Source organism: Penicillium mononematosum (genome assembly GCF_028829835.1).
Source record: "Penicillium mononematosum strain IBT 11891 chromosome Unknown utg000001l:1.0-4488741.0:1.0-4491989.0, whole genome shotgun sequence".
Lineage (NCBI taxonomy): Eukaryota > Fungi > Ascomycota > Eurotiomycetes > Eurotiales > Aspergillaceae > Penicillium > Penicillium mononematosum.
Window position 1 is genome coordinate 3,036,512 of NW_026643271.1, and position 21,221 is coordinate 3,057,732.

Genomic DNA, 21,221 nt, shown 5'->3' on the forward strand with positions numbered 1-21,221 from the left:
CAAAATTGGCGGCGTGGAGTGGCTGAGATGTTGCCGAATTGGGTAAGTCGGTATCCTTCCACTGTTAGAGCATTGACCTATTATTATACAGATATAAAGAAGCATTGGAAGTTCTTTATGGGACGAATGTCTTTGTGATGGGCGAGGCTATGGACACCCCTTTTCTGATGTCAAGGATTTTGGCACCGCGTTGTGCATCTCTTATAACATCTATAGACATCTCGTTTGTTGTTGGCTTCTGGGACCCGGGGCAAGCTGAGGAGGACTGGATGGCAACCCATTATGCGTTCTTTAGGTTGGTTGAGAAGAGCTTCCGCGGCCTGCTCCGGCTACGTGTGCTACTTCAAATGCCGCCCTGTGAGGCTCAAGAGCTTTTCTACACCCATGAACAGGGGAGGCTGTTCCTCAAACCATGGGAAAGACTCTTAGAAGGTCGAGGGTGGACTCGACTGCAGCTTTGCGTTCCGTACAATTGGCACGACTGGTTTCAAGAAATCAAAGGATCGATGCCTGAGCTAGCCAGATTGGAGCTTGTATCTACTTCATGGGCCGACCACTCACTCGCCCCCGCGGATTTGGCATGGTCAACATAAATTTCTATCACCTATTCTATCTGGTCGAATACCTGAACAGGAGATGGAGTGGATCATAGACGTAGCGGTTGTGGAAGCTTAAGCGATCGTGGATAAATGGCGAAGCATTCGTGCTCCAGTATAAGCTTGGGGTGGACGATAAGCTAGTGGTATTGCTAGGAGTAGCAACACACGGGCGGTATTTATGTTATCAACATCCCCACACACCGCTCTCGGGAGCGGTGTGGGGACACTGATAGCTTCCAAGGTTCATAACCGCCGACAACTAGATAACTACATGTACATAGTATAGGTCCCTTTACTCTACCAGCGCCAGCCATGGAATCTCCCACTCACGGCCTTTCAATAAATATCTACGGCCGCGGCGACGCCAAACTAGGCGACGGCCCCTCCCACATGGGAGTCGCCATTTACAAGCACGGCTCCTCAACTTGCGAAATGCACCATATCCGCAACCCCACAGACGAAGACTTCATCTATGATCCACGGACACAGCCGCTCGAAGACCCTGTTCTTAAAGGTCGCTGCGAGCTCTCTTCTCTTTCTTCTGAGCAGTCGCAACAAGCTGCTAGCCTGATCTCTGCGTTTGGGAATGATGAATCTAACATCCCCGAGTTTGGGGTCGGAAATTGCCAGGACTGGGTTGCTGGTGCTGTTGGAATGCTTGAGCATGCTGGTGTTGTTTCTCCTGGAGAAGGGGAATTCTGGAAGAGTATGATCAACAAAAGTTCAGAGGAAATGAAAAATGAGTGTCTCCAGGGAAAGAAGAAATGGATAGATGGTCCGGAGACGACGTATGAAGGGCAGCCTGATGCAAAGTTTGCGGATAGAGAACGGGGTACAGTGAAGCCTGTTGGAAAGTTGGCTCAGAATGAAGTGTTTCGGGCTCGAATGCAGTCGCTACTGGGCCCTAAGGCGGGTGGAGAGACTGACCATGATGAGAGGCCTGTGGAACGGCCGTTTTATGTGTCGAGTCCTTTCTTTAGTAAGATGAATGATGAATGAGAGGAACGATGAATGTATTGTTAAAGCACAACATTACTATCATCGAACAGTATATGGGGTTATAGAAGCAGCTAAACGGGTGGTGGAATGGAGTCACTGAGCGGCGTGATATCTCCCTAGCCATGACGTCGAGCCCGTCTCTCCGGCGAGAACTGGCGCGAGCAGTACCTCTAAACCTGTCGCCGGCAGAGCTGGACTGTGTACGTGTTTGGATGGAGGAATAGCATGCCGTTAAGCCCGTTCTAGCCGGCGTTACCTATAACGCGGGCTAGTCTCTTAAAAGTTAATATACCGAGATTGTAAAACACTCGGATATACTATATAATATTATACTAGCTTCTACGCTGAGTACTAGTTATACTACGAAGATCTCGAATTATCCTCCTATTACGAGCCTTTCTCGCTGTAAATGGTAAGAATCTGGCACAAACCGCATTAACTAATCTAATCGGGAGAACGTTGAGAACGTTGAAAACCACGTTCTACCAAAGAGACCACTATGTCAACCTTGATGGCCAGATTACCAATTCATAACCCCACTCTGTACATATGTACTCAGGGTGCGCCTACTCATGTCAGCGGGTACATTTTGTTGAGCACTACTGCGCTGAACAAGTAGATTCCCGGAAATCGAAGCCTGATTAGTACAGCATATGGGACATCATGTTAGAAATACGGTTGGACTTGTTCATGCACTGTCTATTCGTTCATTTCTACAAGTGTAGGAGATAAGGTTGGAATAGATGAAAAACGTATGTTCGTGTCATCGTGACATATATTGGATGATTTTCAAGCGCACGTCGCAGTCTATGTGTGTTTATGTGACGAATTCCTGCTAGGAGCCCTGTATGCCCTGTATAATAGACAAACAGGATTAACGAAATGCCAAGGTAATGCCTCGAACCTCATAGTGCGTATCGATATGTGACGTCATCATCTGGTTGGGGCACTCGGGTAAATTCACGATCATGCTACTTGGGATATATGTAAGTTGCCTTCTGCAACTACTCGTCATTATAGGTCATAATATTCCTAAGTCCAACTTGAGGGAATGTCTTCCTCGGCCTCGTATGTTGATCTGTTAATAGTTGGAGCAGGGCCAGCAGGGCTCGCAGCTGCGTGTTGGGCAGCTCAATACCAGATGTCGACTCGGATCATTGACCAAAAGGGAAACCGGACCGAAACTGGTCATGCTGATGGGATACAAAGCCGGACTCTAGAGATACTAGAAAGCTTCGGCATCGTTGACCCGATCTTGAGGCAAGGTATCCACGACGTCGACATGGCTCACTGGGTAAGTACCAGGGATGATTCAACTAGCCCTTTATACCTGAAAAACTGAGACTTTAGATCACAAACAACGGAACGGGAAATATTGAGCGACACAAGAAATATGAAGCAGACTCCGGGCAAAGTTCGCGATTTGGACAAATTATGCTCAACCAAGGGGCTGTGGAACAAGTATTTGTTGACTATCTGGGTAGTAAAAACATTTACGTGGAGAGGCACAAGGAGGCTGAATCATTACATCTCCTCCCTGACGATGATGATGACATGCAACAATTTCGGGTCATTGTGGGAGCGAGAGGTGTTGAGAAACATGGTATGTAATCTTCGTGTGGCTTCCTTATCAACGAGCCCCCCTGGTCTCTAAATGTTGGGCTAATTATATGGCCTGGACGAGAAAGATACCATACATGCGCGCTACCTGATTGCATGCGATGGCGCGCACAGCTGGGTTAGGAACCATCTACATGTCCCCGCCGATGAAGTATCAGAAGCTTCAACCTGGGGTGTGCTAGACATAATCCCAATAACTGACTTCCGTTTGTATAACCACTCTGTGCGAAGAATCATTAATTGACCGGGTATTCTAGCTGATATCCGTCGAGCCTGCTCAATACACTCTCGGTCTCATGGAAGCATCATGACAGTACCCAGAGAGAACAGATTAGTTCGATTTTACATCCATCTTCGAGATGAGCACAAAGAAGAAGCCCTGAAAAACTACAACCCTTCCCCTCGGGACTTGGTAGAAATGGCCGACAGGATAATGAAGCCATACAATTTGACGTATAGTCATTGCGATTGGTGGTCTATCTATCCAGTAAGACTGCACACGACCAGTTGCACGAACTTCGTGCTGACTATGGAATCACAGATAGGCAGACGCCTAGTTAGACATTACAGACCTCATGAACGGTAAGTGGCATGTTTCATGAGATGACAAACTACTTACTACCTTATAGTGTTTTTATCGTTGGAGATGCTGCCCACACTCACTCTCCAAAAGGAGGGCAGGGAATGAACATATCAATCCAAGACTCATACAACCTAATATGGAAACTGGGAGCCGTTATCACCAATGGTGCGGAGCCCACTATCCTGGAGACTTATGAGACTGAACGGCGTCCAGTCGCCAAGCAGCTGATGGATCTGGATTCCCGTCTTGTGCACGCATACGAAGAAGAGGAGAACGATAACTCAAGCGGAATTTATGAGGTCCGCGAGCAGTATGCTGGATTTATGGCCGGGGTCGACGTCACGTATCCTCACAGTATCTTGGTCACCCGGGGAGGGCAAGACGGTGCTACAAATCTTGCAAGGAATCTCAAACTGGGCATGCGTTTAAGCTCTTTTCTAGTCGTCTATCAATGCGATGGGGTACCTATACACTTGGCGCAGCGTCTTGCGAGTGACGGGTCGTGGAGGCTCCTTGTGTTTCCGGGTGATCTACGCCAACCGGAGAGGATGAAAGCTCTGGCCCGTTTTGCGGACACCTTCAGCAGAGCATCTCACTTAATGAACCTACAACGGACACGGACTCTGAAATCACGCGGCCCCATCCTTGAATTGCTTCTCATACAGTCAAGCCCCAGAAGCGCAGTTAATCTGCTGGACCTTCCGGAGCTCTTCCATCCGTTCGACGATGTGACGGGTTGGGACTATTGGAGGGTATTCGCTGATGATAGGGACCAAGCTTACATAGGATACGGCATTGATAAGGGAGGTCCGGGTTGTCTCGTACTGTGTCGGCCGGATCAGCATGTCGCATGGATAGGTAGCATGGAGGACACATCTGGCTGCGATAGTTACTTTTCAAGCATTTTTGGACTGTTGAGATAAGAGGAAATCGGGGTGAAAAGATGAATCCAAGTGCCTTTGAGCAGCACTATCAGTCATGGCAAAAATTAGGAACGAATTAGTTATTCCAACAGCACCTAAGAAAAGCCAACTGTGTCCGAAGCCCGCCTGGTGTAATAATCAGCAAAGCACACATAATATCAGCCTCGGGAAACGATTATCATTGAAACATGATACAATGTAAGATCAATAGAGAAAACAGCGTATGTATTGTGATAGACGAAGAGGAGAACGAGAGAGAGAGAGAGAGAGCAAACTATCTGGGTCCTAGGTAACTATCATACAGTTGGTGCCTCAGGCACCCAACATTAACCAATGTTCTCTTGGCAGAAAGTTAAGCCGCTTTTTCATACCGTCACGTCATCAATACATAATTTCCCTGCATTCATTCTGAAGAGAGATTCAAGACAGGAATGCGAGCCATGACGTTGACATAATTTCCGGGCTGAACAATTCAAAAACAAGCATGCCCGGCTCAAAATATTCAAGTCGCCATTTCTCACATTGGTTTTGGCAACGATCGGTATCAATTTAATCAGAAGGCAGCGATTTGTTCCAGCCGTGGGCGCATTCGAATGGCTTTCAGTTGCAGGATGGACGATCCGCGTATTCCCTGCCTCAATATAGCTCTGGTTTGCGAGCAGAGGTCGTCTTATCTCAAGGTCGGTTATTCAGAAGAGCAATGCGCGGCCCTCACTCACATTGGTGAAATCGATGCTGTCATGACCACACTTGAGCACCTGGGCCACCATGTAACGCTGGTACCTGGAATTCAGTCTCTGGTCCAACTACTAGCCGCAGGAAAGGATAAGGGCTGGGATTTGGTATTCAATATGGCGCAAGGGTTTCATGGGTCTGCGAGAGAGTCGCAGGTCCCGGCGCTCTTGGAAGCATATCAAGTTCCTTACACATTCAGCGATGCTGCGACAATGGCGATATGCCAGAACAAATCAATCACCAAGGTATCAAGAGGAAAAAAATCCAAACTTCCACAATTCAGATTGTCTGATAAAAGCATATGATAAAAGCAGACTATCCTAGATCATCATATGATCCCTAATGCGCCTTTTCGCGTGATCCCCATGCTGAACGACGACGTGGCGGACTTTTTGGAACGTTCTGCAGCACTGCCGCCTTATCCACTATTTATCAAGCCGGTCATTGAAGGATCCTCTAAAGGAATCGATGGCTTTAACAAAGTCAAAGAACCGGCCGAATTGGAACCGGCAGCACGGGAATTATCTCAGAAATTTCCGGGCCAAGATATCCTTGTGGAACGCTTTTTGTCGGGCCGGGAATTTACAGTGAGCATACTGGGAACGGGGTCGCATAGCCGGGTGGTAGGTATCAGAGAGCATATCTGGCAAGCGTCCCCGGATCACAGCAACACGAACGGTTACCAGTCCAATGGGTCGCTGGACTTTGCTAGCAGAGAGAGCAAATCAAGCAACGGAAGTAAGACGTTATTGTATAATGATTCCCACGACATGGACGAATCGCATATCAAAGCTACCTGTGAGGTTGCCCTACGAACTTGGAAAGTCCTCAACTGCCGTGACGCTGGACGTGTCGACATTCGCTTTGATTCCGACGAGCCAGGCTCCGTCCCAAACGTGTTAGAAGTGAGTATATCAATAATCCTCATTATATCTGACTCAAGGTACTCATGCTTTCATGGTGGTGTAGGTGAATCCTATTTCTGGCCTTCTTCCAGGTCATTCCCCATTACCAGCGACGGCGAAGATGAATGGCATGTCGTTCAAGGAACTTTTATCTGAGATTATTGGAAGTGTCCTTCAAAGAACGCAATATAAAAACTAATGCTTAAAGGCAAACCAAATGCCAAAAGCATACTCGATATGAAAACATCAATTTGGGACGGCAACTCGGTTATATAGTTAGAGCTAGACGCTCAAAAGGCTTTCTTAATATTCTCCAATTTTCCTGGTTGACACTTCAAATTCAGTGGAATATCTGTGCAGCATCTCGCCACGAATGGAGATTCTGTGTCAATAATTCCTTACTGACAGCTTCGTGCCTTCTCCAAGGCGTTCCAGCTCATTGATACCCAGAGACCTCACATTACCGTCATGTACAATCACCTCCACAACGGCAAGCGTACCTCGGAGATTTTCCCAAATGCTTGGTCTATTCATGCCGATAGACCCTGGCCGTCCTCAATGCCACCGAGTTATAACCCGGTTTCAGCCGCCGAGCTGTCACGAATTGGATGGCTACCAGCACCGGGCTGACAGTCGTAGCCCTTTTTTTTATTTCCGACCTTCCCACCAATCAGAATTGAGAAATACCATCGATATCACCCAACTTGACAATGATCTCCCGGTCTCGAGAAAGCTAAGAGGGAGTGGCTCCAGTGGTGGTGGTAGAGTTGTGGGTTGACTGGAAGTGAGCGGGGTCTGGCCCTTATAAGAGCTTCCACGTCTCTTCCTCCTCCCGATCAGGTCTCGTTGGCCATATTGGTGGTTGAAATTAGCATCGCATGGTTTCCTAACGGAGCTTTGCGAACCCTCTTTTCCACTCCTGGCCCGACGGCTTATTGAGGAGATCCTGCGGTGAGTCCCTTAATGCGTATGCGTTTTGAGATACCGGAGTATCTCCTTTGGGATTCTTATCCATGTTTGACTGCTCTACGTAGGTGGCGGTTTTAGGAGCTTGGCCGAGAACTGGAAAGACTTGTCCTCGAGTGATGCGAAAACATTGGTCTTATAGCAAGTTCGCAACCCATCTAGTCCCCATCGTTCTAAACATTGATTATCCTCCCCGTTCTACGTAGTGACTTCGATAATCGCCCTTTTGCTCGAGTTTGTTCTGATGCCTCGTCCATGTGACCCATTCCCTTACTCTATCCTCGCCGTAACTCCTGGTGATTGCTAGTGCTGCGCCCCTTCGCGGCTTTCTAATAGCATAAATGCCTGGCCAAAATTCATCTTGGGCAGTCTCGTGGCTTACTACTGGCTCAAACATTTAAATGCGACCTGCAATTGTGTAGGCCTAAACCCCACCCGACGACATTATGTACTTTTACAAAAAGTGCTGTAATTTGATTAGTAGCTGCATTTCTACTCTACAGACTGTTGTCGCTGTCCGATTAGTTCACCGGACGAGGTGATGTATATATACGTGCAAGTGCCCCTAGCCAAGGCTGACAAGGCCCACGCTCAGCGTGTGCATATGCGCGGAAATTCGACTTAGGACTAGCTGACTGACGTGTGGCATGGCCCTGTAGGTCAGCGTCGCAGACCAACGCATACATTGCCTCATCTTACCCGGATCTGCAGCGAGGGGTATTAGATTTGGTTCGAGATTTCAGATCCATTCACCAGTTATGTTTAGGTCCGCCCAGGTAGTTTTCGACCCAACCCAGCCCAACCCAATCCAACGCCCATGCATATTAATATATAGATCCTACCCGCTCGACTTATAATGTCAGCGGTTCAACAGGCCTTTTCTTCCTACCCCATACAACTACCATATAGGTTGTTTTCTACTACTCAATCCACTAACATCGAGGAATTTGTACAATCTGATTTATCTTCACAACATATAACAATTTGCTTCTTATTGCTATCTTGTTGTGTCCCCTATCAATCTTATTGTAAGTATTTTCGCCCGCACTTTATGTTGAGAACTCGAGTTAATCATATCAAGACATTACTTCCACAAAATGTCAACCAACGCGGTGTTCCTAGGCGTCTGTGCCTGCTGTAAATATGCAGTTAACTCAGACGATCAATCAGCAGCCAACATCTTTGCTATTGGGTTATGCTGCGGTGGATGTGCAGCCATAAAGCTCCGGGAACTCCAGAATACCGGGGCAAGGAGCCGGTAGTGTGTATGCTTCGGGGCATTTATCAGGCCAGCGATAGTGGTAACGACCTATCAGATCAAGTTATTATGTTGCTTACGGATACAACATCCTGCTATTGGCCTGTGGTATCTGAGAACTGAGAGCCTGATACAAAGTTTGCGGATAGAGAACGGGGTACAGTGAAGCACTGTTGGGAAGTTGGCTCAGAATGAAGTGTTTCGGGCTCGAATCCAGTGTTTCTGGGACCTAAGGCGGGTGGAGAGACTGACCAAGATGAGAAGCCTGTGGAACGGCCGTTTTATATGTCAAGTCTTTTCTTTAGTAAGATGAATGAGAGGAACGATTGGAACGCATTGTTAAAGCACTGCATTACTATCACTTCGAATAGTATATGGGCTATAGAAGCTAAACTGGTGGTGGAATGGACTCACTGAGCGGCGTGATATCTCCCTAGTCATGACGCCGAGCCTGTCTCTCCGGCGAGAACTGGCGTGAGCGTACCCTCTAAACCTGTCGCCAGCAGAGCTGGACTGTGTACGTGTCTGGATGGAGGAAGCCAGACTCGCTGCAGGACCATACCTTCACCTTGGCTGTGCTCATGCAGCCCACGTGGGAACTGACGCTTGAAGAGACGGCCGCCGTCAAAACGGCAACTCGCCCACGAAAGTTACTCGGTGGAAGACAGCTGTTTTTGGCTCCCAAAGCAGTCATTTTCGGCGTCGATTTCAAAGGTCCTCTGAACTGCTACGCACCGCATGCACGTACCTCTGGAGTAAGGTGGAGCTGTTCGATACTGCCGTGCTGGGCATTCATACTTCAAATTAACTTCTTCTAGAGTTTGTTAAATCCGGCGTTCCATAGTTGACATATATGACAGTTTGTAAAATGTCTATCTCTATGTCGATCAAAGTATGTAAAAACCTACGATGTACTGTGTCCACTTCGGAAGTTTTGTAGCCGTGATCATGCAACATGCGGCATATCAACCCCTAGTTTCGCCTTGTAGGGTCGAGTATGCCAGTTTAGCAATAAGCTGTGGCAGGACTGGAGGAGGCATACGTTTGCATTGTACGTGAGATGTATCAGAGTGGCTTTTCCCAATGACGCGGAATGTGGCTGAAACGCATGAACTGTCGGCGCTAGCTTTTGCTATTGGTTCTAGAAACAGGGCTTGGGATTAATTAGTAATTTATTATTAGTACCTCGGTACTATTACTTGAAATAAATAACCTTGAAATGAAAACAAAGAAAATAAATAACTTTGTGTCACATTTAATGTGGTAAAGCTTAAAAATGGAAGGTCCGATCCACTTGAACAATTACGAAACATTAATACATCCATACATTTCTTCCGTAAGACACGTACGTATCTGTATGTATGAAATTAAAGGACTGTAAATTACCGTAAAGCTAGAATAACACCCCACCAAGGTTCGTACCTGCCAAGATTTCCGTTTAAAACGCACCGGCCAGTCATGACCCAAGGGAGGAAGGCTCGGCAGGGAGATGTGGAGCCGTCGTCGCAAGCCGGTGTCGTTGTCGATCTATGTATCAGAGAGAGTGCTATCTACGGAGTATCATATGGAACGTTCACTTATATTAAGGGATTTGATTTAACAAAATGAATACTTTGTCAATATATTGTTATGATCAGAATATAAAAATAGTAATGTTTCGAAGGTTGCGTACGGAGTACAAGTAGTTAAGTCCGTGGCATTCCCCGGGCCTAGTGGGCCTCAAATAAAAGTACCGAGAAAGGACGTCATCGGCAAAATCCCCTGGAGACGGTACAACAACATGGGGGAAATTTGAAGAGAAATAAAATAAAAAATACAACTCTTTCTCTCTTTCTTTCCATTCTCTACATAGCCAATCATAATTAACTCGCATCAAGCTTCGAAACCACCCAACGGAAAATTACGTGAAACCCAAGGGGCCACACTACTTTTTGATCCTTACGGCTTGGTTTACACTAGTCCACGGGTACATTCCTCAATGCCTGCCAGGTCCGGAAATCATAAATCGAATAATGCCCGCCACGGACGTACGACATCCTGGTCGAGCGGCTTCCATCTCACCCAAGGCACCGGCGAATCCTCCGATAACACAGGCCGCCGCCGACGCGAGTCCAACACCTCCCTCGCCAGCGTTGAAGAACGCTCCTCCTCCCACTCCGTCGACTCGCCCGACTCGCCCACCATCGATGATAACATGTTAAGGAACACCTCGATGGATCTGGGTGGTGACCGCAAAACACAGCACGTGCGCGCCCGCTCTATTAGCCATGGCCAGCCACAGACACTGGCCCCGCAGGAGAATGAGCTCCCGACTGCGCGGGCGCCAACGCGCCCGCGCTCGTAACGTGGATGTCGCTGCCGCGGAAAGGTCAATTGGCGCTGCTAGGTCTCTGCCGTGTCTTTGACTTCTTGCAGATCGCTTCGCTACAAGCCTACATGTTCTACCAGCTCAAATCCTTCGACCCGAACCTCTCCGACTCGGATGTTGCGACTCAGGCGGGAATTCTCCAGGGTGCTTTTACCGCAGCTCAGTTCGCAACGGCGATCCCCTGGGGTCGTGTTGCCGATGCTCAGTGGGGTGGCCGCAAGTTCGTTCTACTTGTTGGTCTGGTTGGCACCGCGGTATCTTGTTTGGGTGTTGCGTATTCAACGTCGTTCGCGCAGGCCGTGTTCTGGCGCTCGTTTGGTGGCGCCATCAACGGCACTGTCGGTATTATTCGAACTATGATTGCGGAGAATGTTAAGGAGAAGAAATATCACTCGCGCGCTTTCTTGATTTTGCCTATTGGTTTCAACATCGCGTCGTTGTTTGGTCCTGGTGAGTACCTCGTTCTGTCAATGCTATTCGCGACTATGCGACAAATCGCTAACCAGTTTCGCAGTGATGGGTGGCATGTTGGCTGATCCCGTGAAGAGCTATCCCCGTCTCTTTGGTCCCAATTCTTCTTTTGGGGGCGCGAACGGAGTGCAGTGGCTCGAGACTTACCCTTATGCACTGCCAATGATCGCGAACTTCTGTTTCCTCTCTTCAACTGCAGCTTTGGTTGCGTATGGATTAGAAGAGACCTTGGCATCTTGCAAGGGCAAACCTGGCCTGGGTGCATTTGCTAAAAAGATATTTGCACGCGGCGTGAAGACAGTTGTCCCGCCTTCATCATCCTTGTACACAAGGATTCCGCTCGCGACTACGACGAGGATGGGCCTTTGCTGGACCAGGACCGCTCGGAAAGTTATGAGCTCGAAGAAAAGGCCCACAAGCCTGTGCGCCTGCAACGTGTCTTGCCTTTCCGAAAAATCTGGACCAAAAATGTGTTGTGCACACTCGGCGCACAGGCTTTCTTCGACTTCCAAATGGGTGCCTTCAACAACCTCTGGCTACTCTTCCTGTCTACTCCCCGCTATGATGCCAACGACCCCGCGAGCCCCGCCCAGAGCTTGCCATTCGCCTTCACCGGCGGACTCGGCATGCTGCCGCAGAGCGTTGGTTTCGCGACCGCCATTTTGGGTGTGATTGGCATGGTCCTCCAGTTCACCATCTACCCTACCATCAACGGTCGTCTGGGCACAGCCAAAAGCTACCAGTATTTCCTCTCCCTCTTCCCGATCGCATACTTCATTGCCCCCCTATATTTCGCTGGCTCCATCTACAATTCCTCCTCCTGGCCAAGCCAACGGCCCCTGGGTCTGGTTCTGGATCATCATCGTCCTCTTCTTCCAGGTTACCGCTCGAACCTTCACTCTTCCCACCTCCATCATCCTGCTGAATAACTGCTCGCCGCACCCATCGGTCCTCGGCACAATCCACGGTATTGGCCAGTCCGTGTCATCAGCCTTCCGTACCATTGGACCTATCTTTTCCGGTGCGTGGTACGGATATGGCCTGGATATTGGCATGGTTGGCTTCGCCTGGTGGTTGATTGCCTTGGTATCCGTGTTTGGTTGCCTTGCAGCTATCTTCGTATATGAAGGTTCTGGACATGAGATCCTTCTCCCTGGCGAGGAAGAAGAGATCTGATGTGATATGATACGAGAGTGACTTCTTTTTCTCGAGAGTTGAATTGTACATTGCTTCAACATTTTGCATATCATAAGGTGTCGGTTGGGTGGTTTTTTTTGGTTCTGATACGCTTTGATCTCCATATCCTGCTGGTGCAGGTCACCTCAATTTCTCCGACTGATATTTTTCTCATTTGCATTCATTGCTGTACTAGTGGGCAGTGGTGCTTTTGCATGTTGAACCTTTTTGATTTATGCCTGCATATTTGCTTTTTCCACATTTCGGCTTTTTCGATACCATTTGCTTTGCGACTTCGTTATATTGCGCATTTTCATTTTGTCTTCCCATGTATGTATTGCTAGAATAGAAAAATCCAGACTCTGCTCTGGTCAGTTGATCCCCGCAGGATCAAGTTGAATGACAGCCAATATACCACATACTATCTTTGCAAACTTGAACATTCCAACAACTTCAGTGTATCTATAGCAAGTAACTCCATTTAAAAAGACTTATCATGTATTTTAATCTTGAAATCATCTCTCTTCAACTCAATCCTCACAAACTAGCCCCATACCCCTTGGCATAGCTCGCATCGAAAGTCTCCTTATTGACCGCATATTCGCGAATATAGTCCCTCTCGAGATCGTGCGTCCTCCGACCAAGAAGAACAAGACTGTGCAATGGTGCGCCCATCTCAACAGTGGACAACTCCTTAAGCGTGCCAGAAACAAGCTGCTGATTAGCAGCGCCAACACGCGCCGCACCAACAGCCAAATTATCCGGCCCATAGACACCCTCCTGTCGCTCCTCCTCAGTCTCCAGCATCTGTGCCGCACACTGCGCAACAGTCATGTAGCGCGGTGGCTCGAAAATGCGGCGTCCGCGCGCCATGTTTTCTAGCGACTGCTCCTTGACCTTAATATCAAGCAGGACTAGTGTGTGTAGGCCGGTCTGAACGTTCTCGCGCACACGGTCGTAGTACGACGACGGCTTCCAGGTCTCAGTGAAGAAAACCATGCTGACTGTTTGTCCGAAGTTATAGAGCTGGAGTCCTGTGCAGCCGATTCCGGACATGATGGAGGCGTTCGGGACAACCTTGGTTTCGATGCCAAGTTCGCGCGCGCGGAGGACGAGGTCGGTATGCGTTGTTGCGCTGTTGGTTGTATGATTTTAGCTAGGATCTTGTAGGGGAGGTGATAATGACCGTACCCGAATGGATCTCCCACTACTAGGAACACAATATCGACTTTGTCGCCGTCAGCTAGGATGTCATCGCTGCCGGTTTCGACTAGTTCACGGTCTGCCTCAATGACGGGGCGGCCATAGAACGCTTCCTACTGGTAGTACGTTCAATCAGTCCATCTGCCCAAAGGATATGCAATGTTTCTGAAAATAAAGTCTTGGAACTCAGCTCACCAATTTTTCCTTATCGACAAGAAGAATACTCGTGTATGCCTCTAGATAGACTCTCTCGGCCCGCTTGACGATCTCCAGGCCGCGGACGGTGATATCCGTCTCGTCGGCGAGACCAAGTCCAACTAGATGGAGCATATTGGCTGTAGGATCTCAGGCTGTGCAATTGGACAATGCAATGGATCTCACTGTATAACAAACAGTAAAAAAAAAAAGAACAGCCGTACTGCCCCGCGATACCGGCAGAATACTCCGCCACCGCCGGATTAAAGAGTATCCGGTTATCACTTATCGCCCCCCATATCGGCCTGTGCTTCTCCCCGAACGTCCAGAGCTTCATCCTCCTTGCGCCCATCTTCTCTCACTTTGCATTGCATCGATCCAATACCGCTCATTCCTACTGTCTGAATACCAGTGCTAGCCTAATCTCGACCATCAAAGACATTTCCCCCTGTAGGGTTACCGTCATTCATCATGAGCTCCGATCGAACTCCGAAGTATCGGCAGGAGATACAACAGGTGAGTTCCCCCCCGATCTCCGGTCATTTTTTGTTTTCGTCCCTTGATCTCTCTGGCTCTCGAATATCTCAATTTGATCGTCTGATGAGGCTTCGAAAGGCCTCTGACCATATTGTGACTGTCGGCTGGCTTTGCGACACGACATTGCATGGCGCAAACACATTGTCTTGGGGACAGGGCCACAGCCACCTCAATTCCCCGAGTCCGATAGGATGAAGTCATCCTGCGAAAGTCGATGCCTTTGCGGGTTGCAAACATGATGTCCACGGGCGGTCCGGCTGTGCTTGTCCGGCTGGGCTTGCGACATCTCACTCGCCTTGCGAATATGCCCATTTGCTGAAACGACGCCATCTCGTTCCTGTCGTCTCCGATAATTTATAGCGAAGGTCGACATTTGGTCTAAAACATGTGTTCATGTCGTGTAATGGGTCCAGCATGACCTTTCAGTCTTGCGTTGCTGGATCGTTGGGATGCCTTGACGTCGAGCAATAAAACCGCAATCCTCGAGATTGCCTGGATCCTATCTGCAACTGGTGCTCAATATCGAAGCTTTGGCGTGGATCAATGAGGGATACTGGGTTGAAGACCAAGGACGATTATTCCCTGGGGTTAGGAGCAATTGGCAAGATGTTTGTGCCTTCTCTTTATATTCTGAGATTTGCGGTGGTCACGAGCGAGCTTCTTATCGATATCGACTTCATGACGGCTACTACTCAGCCTACGGTTTGCCGGGGTGCCTGGGTATCTCACTTCTTCTTCACCCGACCTTCACCTGCCACCTGTCGCTCTTCATCTTTTCTATTCACCAGAGGAACCCTCTGTGCCTTTGGCTTTTCTCATTAGCCTCTCACGCATCCTTTGGAATTTCGTCCACCCACTCTATCAAACACTTTCACTGCATCATCATTCGCCAATCATGTCTTTTCCGAACCTGGACGCCGGATCAATCGTTGAGCTCTGGGCGCCGGGTAGCGAAGAGCTTGCGCGAAACAAAGAACTGATGCAGAGCCGTTATGATGATTATGACGAGACCCATCCGACCTTAACTGATCTTGATATGGCCTCCCCTGTCAATGCTCCTTGGGAAGATTCAGACTCGGGCGTGGATTTCCCTGACGATATTTCCATGCATTCTGTTGGAGATGTCACTGATGCGCATCAAGATCATCTATCGGACGATTCTGAGTCAGACTTCTTTTCCATGGGAGAGTACTTTTACGAGTATTACACCGAGATCCATGGTCCTGAAGGATTGCCTGGCCTTCGGGTTCACTTGCTTTCCACCCACATCTTCAAGTCGTTCACTTTCGCGACCAGCCCCGAAACCATTAGCGAGAGCCAGGAAGATCATGGGATGGAGAAGGAAAACATATTTGAAGGCTCATTTACTAACGACAATATTAAGATGATGTTTGTCTCCGGAGAAAACAGCAGAGCCGTCTCCTGAGACTACCACTTTGATTGAAGACATCACCCGCCAACAAGTGGTCGAAATTGTGAGCACTACGAATCCTACTTGAAGGACCCTTGTCACTAACGATAAATTAGCTTACCCGCAGTACTGCATTGGCAACCCGCCGCGGAGTTCGCTCGATCTCTACTGACGACCTAATTTTCCTGATTCGCCACGATAAGGCCAAGGTATCCCGTCTGCGAACCTTCCTGTCCTGGAAGGACGTCCGTAAGAATGTCAAGGACTCGGACGACAAGGGTGGTGGTGACGCGGCCGACTTCGCTGCCGCCGACGACGCGGCTGGTGTTGTTGCAGGGCCCCAAGACGTGGCCCCCAAGCCCAAGAATAAGCGCGCCAAGGTCGGACTTGCATGGGATGTCAACAGCTTCTTCTCAGTCCAGGTCCCCGAACGTGAGGACGAAGAAGATGAAGAGGAGGAGGAGCAGAACTACGCGACGCTCCAGCGTCTTGCTGCCGCCGATGAACGCACCCGCCACATGACAAAGGAGGAGTATGTATTCTGGTCCGAGTGTCGCCAGGCTTCCTTTACCTACCGCAAGAGCAAGCGTTTCCGCGAGTGGGCAGGCTTCGGCGTCGTGACCGAATCCAAGCCGAACGATGACATCGTCGACATCCTCGGATTCCTCACCTTTGAGATTGTCCAGACCCTGACCGAGGAGGCACTCAAAGTCAAGGAGCGCGAAGACGATGAGAAGCACCGTCGCGGTGGCGCCGAAGCTGGTGAGAACCTCAAGAAGCGGAAGCGCGAGACCGGCCTGTTCGACCCGCCCGAGGAGGGCCGCACTCCCATCGAGCCGCGGCACGTTCGCGAGGCCTTCCGCAAGCTGCAAGCTACTCCCCAGAGGTCCATCGCTATGCTGCTGCACAATGGCCGTGTTCCTTTCCGCCACGGTCTTGCTTTGGTGAGTCTACATTACCATTATCTGTATGTTCTTATGCTAACAAAGCCACCAGATTTAATTGTTTGCTCACTTCAGCGTCAATTTGGAATTGGCGTCCCTTCATGAATTACGTGCATAGCAGCGGGAGTTTGGGGACGATACCCAGTTTTATCTTGTTTCAATTGTGATGGCGACGGTGTTAGGCTCCCTTATGTCTTCTTCCTAAATTCACTCTTTGTTTAGTTTAGTGTCTGAATATTTACGTTGTACCTTTCTTGTAAATCCATGTGCACTGTATCTTTGGTCCAGTTGCTTTGGCCGATCAATTCCGCATAAAGTGCAAATGTATGGCCTGACCCTCGGCCTGTCTTATAGGGTAGATGCAACCCTCGGCTGCTAGTGTGTCTTTTTATCTTGAAGCATGAGGCTGAATGGTGCCCGAAGAAGATTGTATTGCAGGGAGGTATACTACATAGGTAGTATCACGCTCATTGACATTTTGACACCAAGGTACAAATGTCCAATCTGAGGGAGGCTCAGCCAGCGCCTTGGTATAATTTGTGGGCTTGTACTCATCTTCGCCAACCTCGGTGAGGAGTCCCTTAGCACTGACATGTCAAGTCAAGAAGAATAGTTAAGTGGATGCCAAAGTTACTGAATGGATATAAGAGCCATAAGACGAGGATATCATTTCTTTGCAATCAAACTCTAACTGATACATATCACTCACATTTGTAGATACGAGACTCGACAAGTCGAAGTGTTTGCGGCGAGGAACTTTGGAACATCAACATGGACAATGTCTCTACACGCTCGAGACGACATATGCTAGGTACAATGGCCCAATCCGCAGCCATCACTATGAAGCAAAAGGCCCATATGGGGAGGCGGTATATTTAGGATTCAAATTCTTTCAATTTTCATTTTCATTTTCATTAAAGCTTTATATACCTCATAGAAAGAGGAAATGCTCTTCGGAGTGAAATGCACTTATTCCTGATGCGTCCGGCGCCCTACAGGGACTAGTTAGCATATTTGTTGCACGTATTCAAAAGATCAAAAGAGGAAGAAAACATACACTCAGCCAACTCCTGCATACTCAACTCTCGAATGCCATTGACATGAGGCACGTTTCCTTGGACAGCACCCTTAATACTTTCAACAGCACGTCCAAGCAGACCCTTGTGCGGAACAACATGCGTGGCTAACTTGGCCTGGAGTTTAATAACGCCAATCCGGGGATCCGAAGGGTCCACCGTCATGGACACCATCCCCCATATCGCCAAGCCAAGCCTTGAGTGTGGGCGAGTAGTACTTCTTCACGGTGGCGGGATCACCAACCACTGACGCAGTGCCTGAGATGGAGGCCCAGGCTCCTGTGACAGGGTCGAGGAAGGACATGTTTGTTTCTTGTGGGTGCACAGTAAGATCCATTGTTTTTCCGGAGAAAAGGTTTGTGTGGAAAATGAGGTCGATGCCACCGTTCTCCTGTTTTGGGTAATGGATTAGCATGTTTCTCCTTTATTTGTGGCTCTGCTCATACAGTTGCGGCTAATGCCATGCATCGCGAGGCCAGATAGTCACCCTCTGATTGCTTGGTTGTCAACATGCCAAATTTAACTTGGGAGATAAATTCGACCAGGTCTTCGATCTTCTCAGGGAGAGGCGGGTCTTCGAAGTTCTGGGTCTTGTAGGGGTCCACGGGGTGGTTGCCCGTCTTGGTGTTGATAGTGGCATCTGCTGTAGACATTTTTGTGTAATGTTCGAATGATGAAAGATATATTAAAGTAGAAAGTCTGAGTAATATAGAGGGCGAAGCTATATATACATGTAGGAAGTATACACGGCCGTCAATGTGACGTCACCGATAAGACCCTGATTAGGGCTGGGATTCTCAGATGAGGTCAAATTCAAGTTCGCTGCATCACAGCACCTGGAAAGCTTGCAATCTATGAAGATCATGACTCCATACCTCTGACTCTGTGGGGATGTGTCTCGACAAGATCCATTTCGATTCTCCGCATCGAATATGTTGCGAACCTCCATTACATCATGCCTATGCAAAATGCGCTCGGAAACACCGTTGTGTATAGTGTAACATGAGTGACTTTTTGTGAGATTGCTATGGTCGCGTGTCAAGTCATTTCTCATGGAAAAGAGGTCATGGTCCATACATTGAGACATGCCAGTTCGACTTCGTGGTTGATGGTCGGCATCGTTAACTGACTTCCGAGCTCTGCTCTCAATGAGCAGTAATGCAGTTTCCTCTCAATCTACTATCGAGGTGCCAAGTACTGGCGAGTTGAATTAGCAAGGTCTTCAAACCACATACAAGCAGCATGAGACAATATCTCACCTCTGGGCCAGATGCCACAGCAAATTAAACAGAACAGCCATAATGCCAATTATAAATGCTATGCAACAAGATATCAGCCGATGTTTCTATCGGATGAAAACAAGATAGAGCTAAAGCGATAACGGACCTTCATGTCCCCAGCTTTCCATCACCTTGACAGCTCTCCTTTTCCCCAGTGCTTTCACTTTGAACCAAGCGGGCACCAAATGCGAACGGCAAGTCTGGCCACTCACAAGCAGACAGCCATTTCTGACCGGGCGACACTCAAGATGCCACCGACGGCGCTCCATAATGCCGCGCACACGTCCATTGCAAAAGGACTCGTCAGTGCTGAACGAGCACTTCTCCATGGGGCATTCAAGCTTACGCTCAAGCCGCTCGAGGAGCCAGTCAACCTTCAGCCGCACGCCTGTGTTCACTATCGAGTAGAAGTGGCGACTGCTGTGTTTTAGAGCTAGGGCGTCTGGGTAGGTAAGGTAGGTGCTTATTTGGAGGTGGAGCTCGGAGGGGAGGGTCATTAGATTGGCGCTGATGGGTTGAGAACTGGAGGGGTGTTGGGATTGGTCCATGTTTTTGAACTTGCTTTCTGAGGATGTTGCTTGTAACTCAATTGTACATTGGATGTGAGGGATATTGTTCATCTTATACGAGAGCTCGTGTTATACGAGCGGGACCCGAAAACTGCTGCCTGAAATTACAGCCCCTAGCTAAGCTCGTATTATTCAGATCATCAAATGCTCGATTAGTCCAAATAGCTGCCTGTTTCCAGCCTCCTAGGGGCTATGTATACATGTAGTCAAAGGTGATGTGGTCGTAAAGCATCCTACTTATTACAGTGCCTTATAAGTACCAGTCCTAGATATTAATTAGGTCTCTCACCTATAACATGATTTGATCAACAATAAACCACTTTGGGGAACTTGGAATAACCTTTGGAAAGGCAACATTTGAAGATGTATTTACCTAGGTAGCTATTGTATTCCAACGTTGGGTCCACGGGTGGAACCTTGGAAATCAGGATCGCTGACATAATCTTCAATATCGGCCTCAAACCGACCTCAACCTTGGAAGCTCCAACTTTTAAAGATCGCCACTCACCAACCTCCCACTACATCTCCCCAAAACAATTATCCATCTCAATCACAAACATGTCAGGACCAAACGCCTACGGCACCCCGGTGTCGGACACGGCCTTCCGCAAAACCTGGGACCGTGAAGAATACGCCAAAAAAGCGGCAGACGATGAAGCCAAGCGCAAGGCTGAAGGCAAAGCCCGCTACGAAGCGAAGCTACTGGGCAAGAAATACCACGCACCAGTCGACTACAGCATGCTTGAGGATACCACAGCCCGCAACCAGCGCCTGGACGTCGCGTCCATGGTGGGAAAGACAATGATTGTGCCTGCAGGCGCGGGGATGGGCAAGCGCGGCCGCAGCGCCGGATTTTACTGCAAGGACTGTGATCTTACCTTCAAGGATAACTTGCAGCTTGTGGAGCACTTGAACAGCAAACAACATTTGATTGCGACGGGCCAAAGTGGCGAGGTGAAGAGGGCGACTGTTGAGGACGTACGCTTGCGGTTGAGAATGCTTGCGCATCGGAAGCGTCAGAGGGATGAGGAAGAGCGTAAAGCTTGGCAGCTTGATCTAGGGCAGCGCCTTAAGGAGCGGGAGGAGATCGATGCTAAGGAGAGGAGGAGAAGCGACTCAAGCGCAATGAGAAGCGGAAGAAGGACAAGGTTAAGCGGGAGGAGGACGATAGCTGGGAGGGCCGGTTGGGAATTATTTCTTGAGTGTTGTTCTCGGGGTGCGCGTTCTGTTCTTGATACCCATGGTGTTTTGGCATACTTTCCAGGCTTTGTTCTTTTACTGATCATGTTCCTTCATGTGCAATAATTGCACTTCCAAAAATCAAATTGCAAGCTAAAAATCTAACACGGGTTCTCCAACACCTAGCTTAACGCCTAACATGCAAAATTCATATCATCCGAAAA

General features: G+C 48.7%; 10 protein-coding genes across 10 annotated transcripts; 6 read left to right on the forward strand and 4 right to left on the reverse strand.

Moving 5' to 3' along the window:
* Positions 1 to 911: 911 nt before the first annotated feature.
* On the forward strand, positions 912 to 1,598 carry N7519_001129 (uncharacterized protein; the record flags this gene model as incomplete). Its single annotated transcript, XM_057287907.1, has 1 exon — positions 912 to 1,598. The coding sequence occupies one exon, from the start codon at positions 912 to 914 to the stop codon at positions 1,596 to 1,598; it is 687 nt and encodes a 228-aa protein (XP_057153990.1).
* Positions 1,599 to 2,739: 1,141 nt separating this feature from the next.
* N7519_001130 (uncharacterized protein) lies at positions 2,740 to 4,724 on the forward strand (the record flags this gene model as incomplete). Its single annotated transcript, XM_057287908.1, has 5 exons — positions 2,740 to 2,892; positions 2,949 to 3,201; positions 3,678 to 3,705; positions 3,789 to 3,800; positions 3,848 to 4,724. The coding sequence occupies 5 exons, from the start codon at positions 2,740 to 2,742 to the stop codon at positions 4,722 to 4,724; spliced, it is 1,323 nt and encodes a 440-aa protein (XP_057153991.1).
* A 611-nt stretch (positions 4,725 to 5,335) lies between these two features.
* N7519_001131 (D-alanine--D-alanine ligase family protein) lies at positions 5,336 to 6,563 on the forward strand (the record flags this gene model as incomplete). Its single annotated transcript, XM_057287909.1, has 3 exons — positions 5,336 to 5,704; positions 5,771 to 6,364; positions 6,429 to 6,563. The coding sequence occupies 3 exons, from the start codon at positions 5,336 to 5,338 to the stop codon at positions 6,561 to 6,563; spliced, it is 1,098 nt and encodes a 365-aa protein (XP_057153992.1).
* Positions 6,564 to 10,566: 4,003 nt separating this feature from the next.
* On the forward strand, positions 10,567 to 12,603 carry N7519_001132 (putative MFS transporter; the record flags this gene model as incomplete). The annotated part of the gene is made up of 5 exons (XM_057287910.1): positions 10,567 to 10,924; positions 10,975 to 11,406; positions 11,471 to 11,636; positions 11,729 to 12,275; positions 12,307 to 12,603. 5 exons carry the CDS (start codon positions 10,567 to 10,569, stop codon positions 12,601 to 12,603), a joined length of 1,800 nt encoding a protein of 599 aa, XP_057153993.1.
* Positions 12,604 to 13,140: 537 nt separating this feature from the next.
* On the reverse strand, positions 13,141 to 14,136 carry dph5 (diphthine synthase; the record flags this gene model as incomplete). Its single annotated transcript, XM_057287911.1, has 3 exons — positions 13,141 to 13,738; positions 13,795 to 13,919; positions 14,002 to 14,136. 3 exons carry the CDS (start codon positions 14,134 to 14,136, stop codon positions 13,141 to 13,143), a joined length of 858 nt encoding a protein of 285 aa, XP_057153994.1.
* Positions 14,137 to 14,707: 571 nt separating this feature from the next.
* On the reverse strand, positions 14,708 to 14,911 carry N7519_001134 (uncharacterized protein; the record flags this gene model as incomplete). The annotated part of the gene is made up of 1 exon (XM_057287912.1): positions 14,708 to 14,911. One exon carries the CDS (start codon positions 14,909 to 14,911, stop codon positions 14,708 to 14,710), a length of 204 nt encoding a protein of 67 aa, XP_057153995.1.
* A 522-nt stretch (positions 14,912 to 15,433) lies between these two features.
* On the forward strand, positions 15,434 to 16,951 carry N7519_001135 (transcriptional regulator SPT3; the record flags this gene model as incomplete). Its single annotated transcript, XM_057287913.1, has 3 exons — positions 15,434 to 15,955; positions 16,066 to 16,893; positions 16,946 to 16,951. 3 exons carry the CDS (start codon positions 15,434 to 15,436, stop codon positions 16,949 to 16,951), a joined length of 1,356 nt encoding a protein of 451 aa, XP_057153996.1.
* Positions 16,952 to 17,862: 911 nt separating this feature from the next.
* Positions 17,863 to 18,622, reverse strand: N7519_001136 (blue light-inducible protein Bli-3; the record flags this gene model as incomplete). Its single annotated transcript, XM_057287914.1, has 4 exons — positions 17,863 to 17,885; positions 17,951 to 18,086; positions 18,139 to 18,360; positions 18,416 to 18,622. 4 exons carry the CDS (start codon positions 18,620 to 18,622, stop codon positions 17,863 to 17,865), a joined length of 588 nt encoding a protein of 195 aa, XP_057153997.1.
* Positions 18,623 to 19,338: 716 nt separating this feature from the next.
* On the reverse strand, positions 19,339 to 19,797 carry N7519_001137 (uncharacterized protein; the record flags this gene model as incomplete). The annotated part of the gene is made up of 1 exon (XM_057287915.1): positions 19,339 to 19,797. One exon carries the CDS (start codon positions 19,795 to 19,797, stop codon positions 19,339 to 19,341), a length of 459 nt encoding a protein of 152 aa, XP_057153998.1.
* A 579-nt stretch (positions 19,798 to 20,376) lies between these two features.
* On the forward strand, positions 20,377 to 21,123 carry N7519_001138 (U4/U6-U5 snRNP complex subunit SNU23; the record flags this gene model as incomplete). Its single annotated transcript, XM_057287916.1, has 1 exon — positions 20,377 to 21,123. One exon carries the CDS (start codon positions 20,377 to 20,379, stop codon positions 21,121 to 21,123), a length of 747 nt encoding a protein of 248 aa, XP_057153999.1.
* Positions 21,124 to 21,221: the final 98 nt, after the last annotated feature.